Source organism: Rhamphochromis sp. 'chilingali', assembly GCF_963969265.1.
Source record: "Rhamphochromis sp. 'chilingali' genome assembly, chromosome: 4".
In the NCBI taxonomy this organism is placed as follows: domain Eukaryota; kingdom Metazoa; phylum Chordata; class Actinopteri; order Cichliformes; family Cichlidae; genus Rhamphochromis; species Rhamphochromis sp. 'chilingali'.
The window spans coordinates 2073764-2085976 of NC_137948.1; the positions used below are offsets into that span (position 1 = coordinate 2073764).

The following is a 12213-nucleotide window of genomic DNA, read 5'->3' on the forward strand; positions in this document are numbered from 1 at the left end:
TATTTGTTCCAGTAACTCTTTACTCCTTGTTGTGCAGGTAATAGAGAAGAATCCTGGAGGCTGGTGGTACGTGCAGATTGGGGAGATGGAGGGCTGGGCCCCCTGCTCCTACATCGACAAGCGCAAAAAGCCCAACCTCAGTCGTAGGTCCAGCACACTGACCCGCCCCAAAGTCCCTCCTCCAGCGCCACCTGTCAAAAAACAAGAATCTGAGGAGGCTCCGCCTTCTGCTAACTCTTCCTCCAAAACCACAGAGGTGCCTAGCAGGGCTGTGTACGAAGAACCTGAATATGATATTCCTGCAGTCGGATGCGAAGGTGAGCCTGAACCGGATCCCCTGAAGGACGAGCGTTCCCGCGATGTGAAGATCAACAGTGTGGTCAGCGACAAGTACAGCAGCTCCCCTCCATCCTGCAAGGCCTCCCCTCCCGTTTGCAAGGCCTCCCCTCCTTCCTGCAAGGCCTCCCCTCCTTCCTGCAAAGCCTCCCCTCCTTCCTGCAAAGCCTCCCCTCCCGTTTGCAAGGCCTCCCCTCCTTCCTGCAAGGCGTCCCCTCCTGTCTGCAAGGCGTCTCCAGTTTTCGCCCATCGAAGAACCTCCTTCAGGTCTGTAGAGGAGGTTGCTAAGGAGGAGTGTATCTATGAGAATGATGGCTTCAGGCCGAGCGGCGGTGTTGAAAGAACCCTGACTAAAGGTTCCAGTGAGCCTAACTCCCCACGGAGCTACCATTCCTCCACAGTCCCAAGAAAACCCTCCGGATCTTCGCCTCTACCTGGCAGGCCCATGAAAACCATGACACCAGAGATGAGTCGGAGAAGCCAGACCCTGGGCAGACACATAGATATCAGCTTCAGATCCCAGGATAACAGCCCTCACTCGTCATCAGATGAATTGAGCAGAGGCTCCAAGAAAGGCCCTGTCTTCAACCGGGAGGTGGAGCAGAGAATAGGCCAGAGCCCCTCCACCAGGCCCAAGCCTTCCGTCAGACCTAAGCCCCTTTTGACCAAATCAGAGCCCCAGAGTCCAGAGAGGATGGACATCACCTCTCTGAGACGACAGCTGAGGCCTACGAGTCAGTTTAGACATAGCCTCAAACCTTCTCGCGGGGAGGACTCTGAAACAGCTTCTGTTATATCATCAGAGGACTCGGTGTGTTCACGCAGTACCTCAGATCTCTCCTCTGTTTACTCCAAAGGAAGCCGTGGTGACTCCGATGTGGAGGGCCCCAATCTCTACCGCTCCGTGGACGCCTATAAGAAAGTCCAGGACTCTGAGATCAGTTTTCCAGCTGGGGCTGAGGTCGAGGTTTTGGAGAAACAGGAGAGTGGTTGGTGGTACATCCGTTGGAGCTCCGAAGAAGGCTGGGCTCCCTCATACTACCTGGAACCTGTCAGACAAATGGGCGACGGTGGTGGCTTAGACGGACACGGGAGTGGTGGGAGTAAGTCCAACAGCCTGGAGAAGAATGAGCAGCATGTTTTGGCCCTCAATAACATTAATATTCAGGGCCTGACGCAGCAGCATCAAGGCTTGAGGAGGAACTCCCCACCGATTCCTTCCAAGCCTCCCGGCGGCTTCTCGAAGCCATCTGGGATGGTTAATGGAGGGGTGAGGATGAGGAACGGGGTACGCCAGGTGGCGGTGAGGCCTCAGTCTGTATTTGTCACCACTACGCAGCCAGCCAAGGACACGCACTACACAACAGGGTCCTTGAGAAGGAACGAGTCGCTGGGCAGGAGCGATCACTATGGTTCTGGTTCTGCCACTCTTGGAGTTCGCCGAAATGCCTCATTCAGCACCGTGCGGCCACATGTAGTTGTTGAAAGCCAAACGAGGCCTGCCGAACGCTCCAGTCTGTCTTCGGGGAGCGCGTTCAGCACAAGCAATGTCCAAGACGCCCTGAGCAGAGTTAACCAACGCAACGGTATCCCCGTGTCCACGGTCAGACCCAAGCCCTTGGAGAAGAGCCAGCTGATCCACAACAACCTTGGCAGGGATGTGTATGTGTCCATTGCCGATTACCGTGGCGACGAGGAGACCATGGGGTTCACAGAGGGAACCTGTCTGGAGGTGTTGGAGAGAAACCCCAATGGGTGGTGGTACTGCCAGGTGCAGGACAGCCTGGTTCCCCGCAAAGGCTGGGTCCCCTCTAACTACCTTGAGCGGAAAAAATAAAGGCAAGCCTACATCCGTAGCCACGCCCACCCCCAGCCCCCATTCCCCGCTCTAGGCCCATGGGCGGCGGCATCACTCCTTGAGAATGTTACCCGCAATCTCCCTTAAGCAATATGTCGTTGAAAATTGACATACGGTCAGACTGTGTAAGGAGAAAGATGTTTTAATCTGATAAAAAAAGGACACTTTTAGTGCTGGTTTACTAAAATTTATACGAAAGGAGTGGGAAGATTTTCAATATTTTACCTGGAAGCAGAGACAGAAACATGGAATTGGCCACACTGGTTGAGGAAGTTCAAGGTGGATGCTGTGTCTGACACGTAAACTGGTCTAACTGGGAGCGATGACCTCTTAAAGAGGTTTGTGTCATGTAACACAGAAGCGGAGAAGAGTAGTGGCTACGCTCATCCTGCCCATCACTGACTACGATGGCCAATAAGTGCCTTTTGTATTTGGTCACCTGAACGAAGGTTCTAAATGGTGGATGGCAAACCAGTAAATCAACCAAATCTTTACAGAGTGCCATAGTCCTATGAACACCACCGAGAGCGTTTCTATACAAAGTTACGAGTTCGAAGCGCAAAGTTTGGATTTAGACGTCTTCAGTTCGATAAAGAAAGAAAAGCACGAGTGAAGGGACTCAAGTTCCCAGAAGATTTATTTGTTTTAAGCCACAAAGTCATCAAACAAAGACGATAGTTGAATCTCATCATCACAACTTCTCTTTAGTTTGTTTCTGTTAACGTGTCTCGTGCTGATGCAAGTCTTCCTTAGAGAATTATTTCTGCTTTCTTGTGACATCTGTTTTCCACCGACAGCCTTGAATTGGACGAGCCAAAGCTCGACTCTGGCAGAATAGACGGCTGACGCTCGGTTTCTGTAAACTGTTTCTATCAAAGATACCACAGAAATATCTTAGTGTCATTTTTCCTGGATGTAGTCATCTGGGAGAACAAATTTATTTAAAAAAACCAACAAACCTGTGAAACTTGAAAAATACAGAACAAGCAACGGAACAATGAGACCTCATACAAGCGTAAGGATAACCTCATTGCACAGCTTTTAGCTCCAGGAACTAATGATTTTGTGTATATTGTGTTGTCATAATGCAGCTATCGAGGTGATGAATTGCAAGCATACTGGAAACGTAGTGAAATAACTTTAATCCAGGGATTTATTTGAATAGATTAGAGGCCAAAATGTGATCGAACCAAAGAGAGATATCACCTCATTGGCAGTTTTGGGGATTTTACCGTTTACTTACGGTACAAATGGTAACACACTTTCACCAAACTGCCTAAAACGAGGTTTCTATCAGTATCTGGAAGCACTTGAAGGAAGTGAACAGTTAATTGTAATATCAGATATTGCTGTGCAGTATTGGGATTTAAACAGAGACTAGAGTAGCTATTTTATTGTTATTAGCGACTGTTTGAAATGTGACGGTAGAAATAATTCTTCCAAAAGGAGTCAAAGTTCAAAATTCTGATGGCTGATGTTCAAGACTGCTGAAATACATTTTCTAACGAACACAAACTTCTCATTATGTTCCTGCTGGACAGTATCATAGTACTAAACAAAGTGCAGTACCTGCTAGATCGCAGTTATCTATTTTAACAAAACCATATTTGTGTTTTTGTGGTCTCTCTGTGATCGCACACCGACAATAACGAGGAACGAAGTGGTTCTGTTTTGTGAGTTAGTGCACTTTAAAAACTGCTTTTATGGTGCATTAATGTAAAGATGCAGTAAAAACTCAGCATGTTATTTATTGAATGTTTTTTTGTAATTATTTCATATTTTCCAAACAGGAGGATGAGTTCTGCTCTCAGTGGCAGGAGATTTGGTCAAATTGGAGACCTCTTGTGGTAATTGAAAGGTACTACAACGTGACTTTGAGGCTTTCCTGCAGTCCTACCTCAGTGCAATAAGAAATGCGCTGCTGGTCAGTGAGTCTCCACAAAAACTGTTTTGTTTTTAATCTTAGTGCAGCTAAAACTGTTTTATTGCACATTTTGTTTCGCATTGGGCAAGAATTTAGTTTCTGAAAAGTGATTTTTTTTTTTTCTCGATGCTGTTTGCTGCAGCTTTAGCAAATCATGGGCACTTCCTTCATCTTTATTGTGCTTTACATAATGCCTGATAAAAGCATATTTATAATGAATAGTATTATTATTTCCACAGTTCCCCTCATTCAAACAGAAACCATCAGCGTGTCCTGTGATGGTAATAAAATCACTGATGTATGGACCTATAAATAAAACCAGTAACCGTCTGGGTGCTGACAGGCCCCATCCTTTGAGACGAAGGCATTATGTAAATGTGTCGAATCACTCTGAACATTTCGCTCCAGCACATTCATTATTATTATTATTATTATTATTGCATATCGCTTTGTTTGATTGAACTTACTTGTAAGGGAATCGTTCTGTGTCGAGCCTGCGTTTAGCTGTGTAGCATCTTTATTCATGCTTTTACTTCGTTTTTCTTATTTCCTCTTTTTTTCTTTCGTTCTGAACCCACGAGGAAATGTGCAATAGATTAAAAAAAAGAAGAAGAAAAAAGACAAAAACGCTTCAGCGAAAGGAGGAAGGTCATAGTGGGCCGGGAGTAGATGTTCCCGGTCAGGCTGCCGGTCACGAGGCTTTTGCCGTCTTTTCCAGTGTGTCATGTTTAAGTCTGTTTTCAGAGAGCAGGTGTGCGAGGTCCTGACGTCAGAGCACTCGTCGGACCAAAGCAGCGACGTGATGAACTAACACGAGGATGTCTGCTCCCGCGACCTCCGTCAGCTGACCCATTCTGTAGTGACATTACAGCCATCTGGGATCTTCGTCACAGACGTAGAGTCGCTGGCCCACCATCATCATCGTCATCGTCGGGGGCTCTCAGCTGTCACGTTTGTGCCTGAATGGAATTCTTTGATTGTTTCTGTGTTGTTGTTTTCTTCCTCCTCTCCCTCTGGACTGTGTCCTCTGCCCACCTGCTTGGATGCCTCTTTTGACATTTACCCCCACGGCTGTCAGACCAAGTCGGGCCTTTTCGTCAGCGATCACCGCGGCGATGTTGACCTTTGGGACCACTGGCTGGCAAAGTGACGTCGACGCCAGCGTCTCGGCGGTAAACAAAACACCGGGGAGACGAACGCTCCTTCAGGCCGTTTCAGTTCAATCCATCAACTTCCAGGATAAACACCAAAAAGAGAAAATCCTGTTTTTCCCCCCACGCTGTCTTTGCAGAGAGATCGTGCTGTTCGCAGAGGCCGACGCGCAGAGCCCGGTCCTTTTTGGGGGTCGGCTGACTTTGTGTTTAACTCCACGTTTAAATTCGCAGATTTCTGAAACTCGTTTTCAGTCAAAGCTGGAACCCAGTTCTGAAACCTTCTTACTGTCACTGCTGACCGCCGAACAGACACGCCCGTCTGTGAGCCGTCTGTTTTCAGCCCGTTGCCTCCGCTCACGTTGGGTTTCTGACTTTTAGACGAAGAAACACAAAAACTGAAAGAGCTCAAAGCTGACAGCTCCGAAACTCCCAGATCAGCATTTGTTTGCTGAAGATGAAATTTCTCAGCAGGTCACTGGACAAGAAATAGTCCCTTTAAATCCCTCATCAGGGCTAAATCGCCAAAAATGTTTATCACGATATACATTTGAAAATTTGCAATAACGATAACTGGCGATATAATTGACGCGAGACAAAATACTTCACAACTCCACAACTTTGATGGTTTTTTGCACTAATAATGTGTTTTCACTTAAACAAGCAGCTGTTTTTCATCTGCATTAAAGCTACATAAACATGTCACAGTGCAAACTCCTCGCTGACAGTTTAACCAAAAGGCGTTTCCAGTGGAAACTGGCCGACAGATCCTCAGCACAACCATGTATAACATCCACAGAACTTAAAAAGAGGTTATACACACGATACGGTAACATTATGTTGAAGCGCAGTACTGTGCTAAACCAGTTCCACCACTGGAGTTGCAGCATTTTTATAAACCAGTTCTGGTTCAACTGTTTCATTCAACGATCCGCTTTCGCCCTCCTCTCTCCGTCGCCGCCGTGCTTTTTCCGCCATGTGCGTATGAAAACAGGCACTGCGCATGCGCGTGTTACCCACGTTCTATCGCCATATTTTCTTATCGTTGCCCAACGTTATACCGGTATTACCGTGAACGGGATGATGTGGCCCAGCCCTGTCCCTCACTTCCTGCTTTTCCAGCGTTTCATCAGTGCTGTCAGTCTGCTTTCACTCTCAGCAGCAAAGTGAAAATAGTCAGAGTATAATACGTTGGAGTTTCGCTCTTTAATAACAGCTCTGTTACCGTCCGCTACTTTATGCCTTTCACCTGCAGAGCTCAGCAGGCGTGTCCACGCCAACACGGTTTCCGCGAGTCTTACAGGAAAAGCTCGAGTTTTCCATCATCTTCCCGGAGGTCAGCGGAGCGAGACGGCTCCGCTTGGCCGTCTGATTCCTCGCTCTCTCTTTTTATTCTAACAAACGGACAGCGCCTCCCGGGCGCCTTTCCAGTTTTGTGTTTTTGATTCACCTCCGTCTCCTTCCTCGACACAGCCGAGCCGCTGAGATCACAAAGATGCCCGACAGGGTGGAGTGTGTGTATGTGCGTGATGAGATGGATCGTTTGCAGGTGTGTTGGAGAAAAGAGAAGTCGGAGGTCAAGGAGGGGTTTGTAGGATGCAGGCAGACAGACGACGGATCAGATAGCGGATCCGAGGAGACGAGGCGGCTGGGAGGTGAGAGGAGCTCTGCTTTGATTGGAGGGAGATGAACAATGATGTCTTCAACAGGAAGCCCGTTTTATCAAACTCCTTCTAACCTTTCTAGAAACCTCACACCTAATGAGCTCCTCTCCTGAGCCGAGCTGTGAAGTCTCATTACGTCAAACACAGTTTTAATTGAGCCGCTTGAAGTTTCCAAAGTCTGTGAGAAACGACTTGATGGTGCAGCAGCTTCTCTCGGCCTCCCCGCCCGTCTCCAGGTGAACTTCAGAACTGGTCCCACCTCTGATATGAGCTCCTGCTGCTCACATCTCACGCAGCCCCGAGGGTGAGAGCTGAGCCGGCTGGTGGAAAACAGTTTTCAGAATAAGACAAAGGCTTCATGTTTTGCTTTATTCTCTCGTGTTTTTGTTGAGAAAATAATTGAATGTTGTAAAAAGGGTGAGGCGGGATTTGAAGGGCTCGCTGGCTTCTAATGAAACGCCTTCAAGCTGTAAACGAAAGACATAAAAAAGTTTCAGAAGTCGGCGGCAGGCAGAGCGATGGTGGAGGAGATGAAGGCAGGTTGGATAGGAAAGTTTCAGTAAGTGTGTGGGAGCAGGTGAGGTGCATGTAAGGGGGGCTTTGTAGGTTTTTAATTAACGTCTGGTTGCTTGTTAGAGCGTGAGAGCAGAGATGAGCCGCGGATGCTGAGGGCTCATTCTCAAGCAGGTAAAACAGAAGTGCAGAAAATCAGGCGATGCAGATTATTTATGTCACTCTGAAAACTTCCTCATGCAGTCGCAGCCGTTTGAGATGCCAGCAGGCATCAGCAGGAGCTCCAGAGGAGGAGGCTGTGTCGAGGAAGGAGGCGCGCCGCTGTGCCTCGGCGGCGCTTTCTTTGTCTCCGTTTGAATCCCCGTTTCCAGTTAGCACAACAGTGTGTCTTAATTAACCTCAGCCAGTCTGATAGTATTTCAGCACTAATGGCTTCCCAATAAAGAACGCCGTGGCTTCCTGCGTGGGAGACGGCGCCCAGCGCTGTGGCCGAGGCGAGCTGTCACAAGTGACTGATGCTGAGTGACAGCTGAAGTAGTATTTTAATGGCAAAGGCGGTGCCTGTTTTTCTTTAACTCACCGGTGCATTTGTAGAGTAGAATCTGTCCCCACCCTGCTGTGGAAAGCAGTGTGCCAAAACAAAGCGCCCGTGGAGCTCGCGATCTCGCGATCTCTTGATTCTGACAAAAACAGTTCGTTACCAGCACGTCAGTAACAACTACAGGCCTCGAGTTGGACCAAAGGAGGTGCTACTCTTTCACTCTCTCTTTTCTTTCTGCTTTTATTGCCATGTTTTTAAGCAGGTTCAAACTGTAGCGCATGACTTTAGTCGCCCCCTTCTGGCAGTGAGAGTAACTGCACACTGACAGAAGGAAAAGTTGCAAACGACAAAGATTTTACTTTGTGCGTAAAGGCTTAAAGGTCCTTTTTGTAACTGCTCTCTTCAACTGTAACTAAATGTGTCACCACCAGGGGGCAGCATTTAACAGCGCGCGAGTTGAGATGTTTCCAGATGTTTGCTGCTGTTTCATTGCTGCTGTTGGCCTCCCACTAGACCACCATTGTGTTCCATACGCTGCACCACCCCGTGGAGGGACACGCCGCCCTCGTTTTCCCCACATTTCATTGTGGTTAATTTTGGAAGGTTTTAAATTGTATTTACTCGCAGGAATTTACAACAAGTACCTTTAATGAGTGCGCTGTGACGTCTTGGATTTATAACAAAGTCGTGCACTGCAGCTTTAAGCCCTGCAGAGTCCTTGTTTTCAAAAGATATGCCATGAAGAGCCAAATGCAGCTTTATTCAAGACCCCCCCCCCCACACACACACACACACACACACACACACACACACACACACACACTAATGAGAGCAAACACAGTCCAGATCCCTTCCTGATTGGAGACCTTCTGCACATGTGCATTACTTGTGAAAACAGGACATTTTCTTATCTACGGTCTCATTTTGACGAGTCTTGTTCCTTTTTTTGTATCTTGTACATGTTTACATTGTATCTCGCATTGCCCAAAAGAGAAACAATATTAAATGTATAATCTTTGTTGTTTTAAACCGCCTCCTGTTCATTTGTCTCACGTGTTTCCACAGATAAGCAGCAGCAGACCCCTCCCCTCTACAGAGTTTGTGACAGCAATATTACTGATTAGACATTTATCTCCATTCGCCTTATTGTGCAGGCCAGATTAAGTGAGTTTAGATGTGCAGGAGCAGAACGATGCAGCTGGTTATATATAGCGAGAGTTGTGAGGAGGCTGAGAGCGGCGAATGAAGACGAACGAGCGCTCGCAGCCTCAGTTCCTCGCTAAAGAGCGGAGACACAAATTTTTGTTCTCCTGCATCCAAACGTGTGCTCGGAGAGATTTATCACTTCTGTCCAAGGGAATGTGAAATATATGCTCACACCTCTGTGTCGCAAATCTGCACCTCTTATAGGAGAACACAGGTGTTCAGCAGGAAGTGCAGGTCAGGCCGTCACTCAGGAACATGAAATAGAAAGTTCAGATCTCTCCCCTCATACGTTACTGCTCACTGTCAGCTGTTACATTGTAATAAGCGAGCTTCCTCACGCTGGCTACACCACGCGCCGTTTTTAATAGGGGAACCTTCCTCCTGACAAGTGAAGCCTTAACCCTGCGGTCTTTCTCATGCCCACCAGGCTCGTGTTACTCACATATAGTAGCGTCTTAGCAGGGTCCCCGGGGGGTTTCGGATCCACCCCTCAATGCATTCTGGGTAAAAGACAAATTGCATAAAAAGCTGTGCTGATTTATGTATTTTGGGGTTTTTTTTGACACTTTGCAGAGCAGCAAGCTGGAGATATGAGTTCAAATATTTACATAAACATACATACATACATACATGTGCATGTATGAACATGTATGCTACATATTTGGGAACCCGTGACCTCCACACTCTTGATTTGTTCCAGTTGTAAATTTGCAGCTAAGCTAATGTGGAAAAAGTCTCAGTGCTGCAGAGATGTGTATCATTTAGAAAAATAATCCAGCTGGTTGGTTTTTAAATTACACACCTGGGATCCAGCCTCCTCTGTTATGTCTCGCCATGCTTTAATTGGACCTGTTTCCACTGCTTCGTGCACATATTTCATAAAACTGGATGGTAAAAAAAAAAAAAAACTTGGAGTTTCCATTGTTCTGTAAAGAATCGCATTTCTGGGCAGCACAGACTGTGTTTCACCAAAGTACAAACAGTACCAAACAAAGCCGCGTAGCCTGATTGTGGCCACAAACTCGCCAAAAGCCAGAAAAACATCAAAATGCTCCGACAGATCCTCCAGGAAGTTACCCAGAGACGCATCAGCGCTGACATCTGGAAAGTCTAGAGGCCTTAAATTTAAGAGGTACTGCAGTCGGGTGATAATTCAGTTTATTAGTCATGTAAAAATCATCTTTTGTACGCTTAAACTAAAATCCTTCGTGGACACTTTCATTAAAACATTTAAATGTATAAATCTAGATGTTAGGATCTATTTACTCACCTTTTATAGACTCCATTGTCGTCTTCAGCAGATGTTATCACTTGACCTAATTTGTCAAGGTGATGCAACTTGTCACAGTTTTTACCTGAAGTGATTCTTCTAGTCCAGAGGTGGGGAGCTCGAGGGCCGGTGTCCTGCAGGTTTTAGATCCAACACAGCTGATTTAAAGTTCTCCAGAGGCCTGGAAACGAACTAATCATGTGATTCAGGTGTGTTGACCCAGGGTGAGCTCTAAAACCTGCAGGACACCGGCCCTGGAGGCCTGGAGTTCCCCACCCCTGTTCTAGAATAGCCCACGTTTGCTGAACACACTTCCCAAACATCTCCACTAGATGGCTCTGTTGGTCCGGCCTCGCCTCAGACATTTTCATATGAATAAAGCTGCAGATTCAAACTCAGTATTTATGCTGAGATTGAGTCCTGAAATGAAGTTCTATTATGATCAGGCCTTTTTAGCTATTCTATACATTAAACCTAATAATGCTGGATGTTAACATCGACAGACGATGATCTCTGACGGAGTTATGAATGCTCCATTGAACAATGATCAGTATTAAAAGTGCTCGTCTGGTTTATTCTTTTCATGACATTATCACTCATCTTCTTTATATTCCCGACTCGCTTCTATTATGCGGAGATGTCTGTGAATCGGATGCAGACAGATGCTATCTGGCAGCTCTGAGCAATACATCTGGATGAGGTGCTTCATGAATTTATAGTGCAGTCGTTTTGGTGGAACAACTCGAGTTTTAAAGTAGATCTGCTGAATCCCCAGCCTGTCGCCGTGAAGCTCCCCAGCAGCTGGGCCCGAGGCAGAGGCCGAGGAACACGAATCCACAGAGCGCTGGGCCGGTAACCGGCTTAGCCCTCCGAGAGCCGAGGGGAACACGGCACCAACATCTGTGCCCGAGGCCAAGCCATGAGGCAGGATGTGTCAAAGGTCAAGTGTTCACAAACACTACTAAAACTCCACTTAGAAAGTCCGGTGTTACCTCCAACTTTCTCTGGAGCTTTGGACCTCATCCCACAGCATCCTCCAGCACATATAGAGCTGTAGTAATACTTGAGTTTCCTTATTCCTACTTTCTTGTTATTATTTGACTGCAAAAGAACTACAAGGAAAGGACTGCTGGCTAAAAGATGATTAAAAGGGCCCAAACAGAGTTGTCATCGGTGCTGTAGTAATGCAGGGAAATCAGTCTTTTATTTTCCCATCTGAGAAGGGAAATGCTCACGGAGCACGAGCGTGCTTTTAATCTGTAGCCTCGGCATGTTGACACAGGTTTTATCCCCAGATGTTAATGAAAACTGCTGAGGCTGTTGGCTAAAGTAAACCAGATCATCTCCACGTTGCATTGCTTTTCATTTCAACGCCACTTTTAATGCTCAGCATGCAAAATCCACCTGATTTGGCAAAATAATCACAGTATTGAATAATCAGGCCCCATCTTATCTTAATGACCTTGTAGTACCATATCACCCTATTAGAGCACTTCGCTCTCGCTCTGCAGGCCTACTTGTTGTTCCTAGAGTATTTAAAAGTAGAATGGGAGGCAGAGCCTTCAGTTTTCAGGCCCCTCTCTTCTTCACTCACTATGACCGCTCTGCACTGGTCGCAGCAGATGGCCCCGCCCCTCCCTGAGCCTGGTTCAGCCGGACATTTCTTCCTATTAAAAGGGAGTTTTTCCTTCCCACTGTCGCCAAAATGCTTCCTCTGTATAAATAAAATTTAACTGGCCAAGTTTTACTG

The 12213-nt window shown here is 46.8% G+C and overlaps 1 protein-coding gene across 6 annotated transcripts in view; it reads left to right on the forward strand.

Annotated features, from left to right (window-relative positions):
- The window catches only part of sh3pxd2aa (SH3 and PX domains 2Aa), a 101297-nt gene extending 92294 nt beyond the window's left edge, over positions 1-9003 (forward strand). For all 6 annotated transcript variants that reach the window (XM_080880445.1, XM_080880447.1, XM_080880446.1 and 3 more), the window contains one exon: positions 38-9003. In XM_080880445.1, coding sequence (XP_080736571.1) covers positions 38-2173 — 2136 coding nt within the window. In that variant the 3' untranslated portion in view covers positions 2174-9003. The remainder of the gene's footprint in view (positions 1-37) is intronic.
- The last annotated feature ends 3210 nt before the right edge of the window (positions 9004-12213 follow it).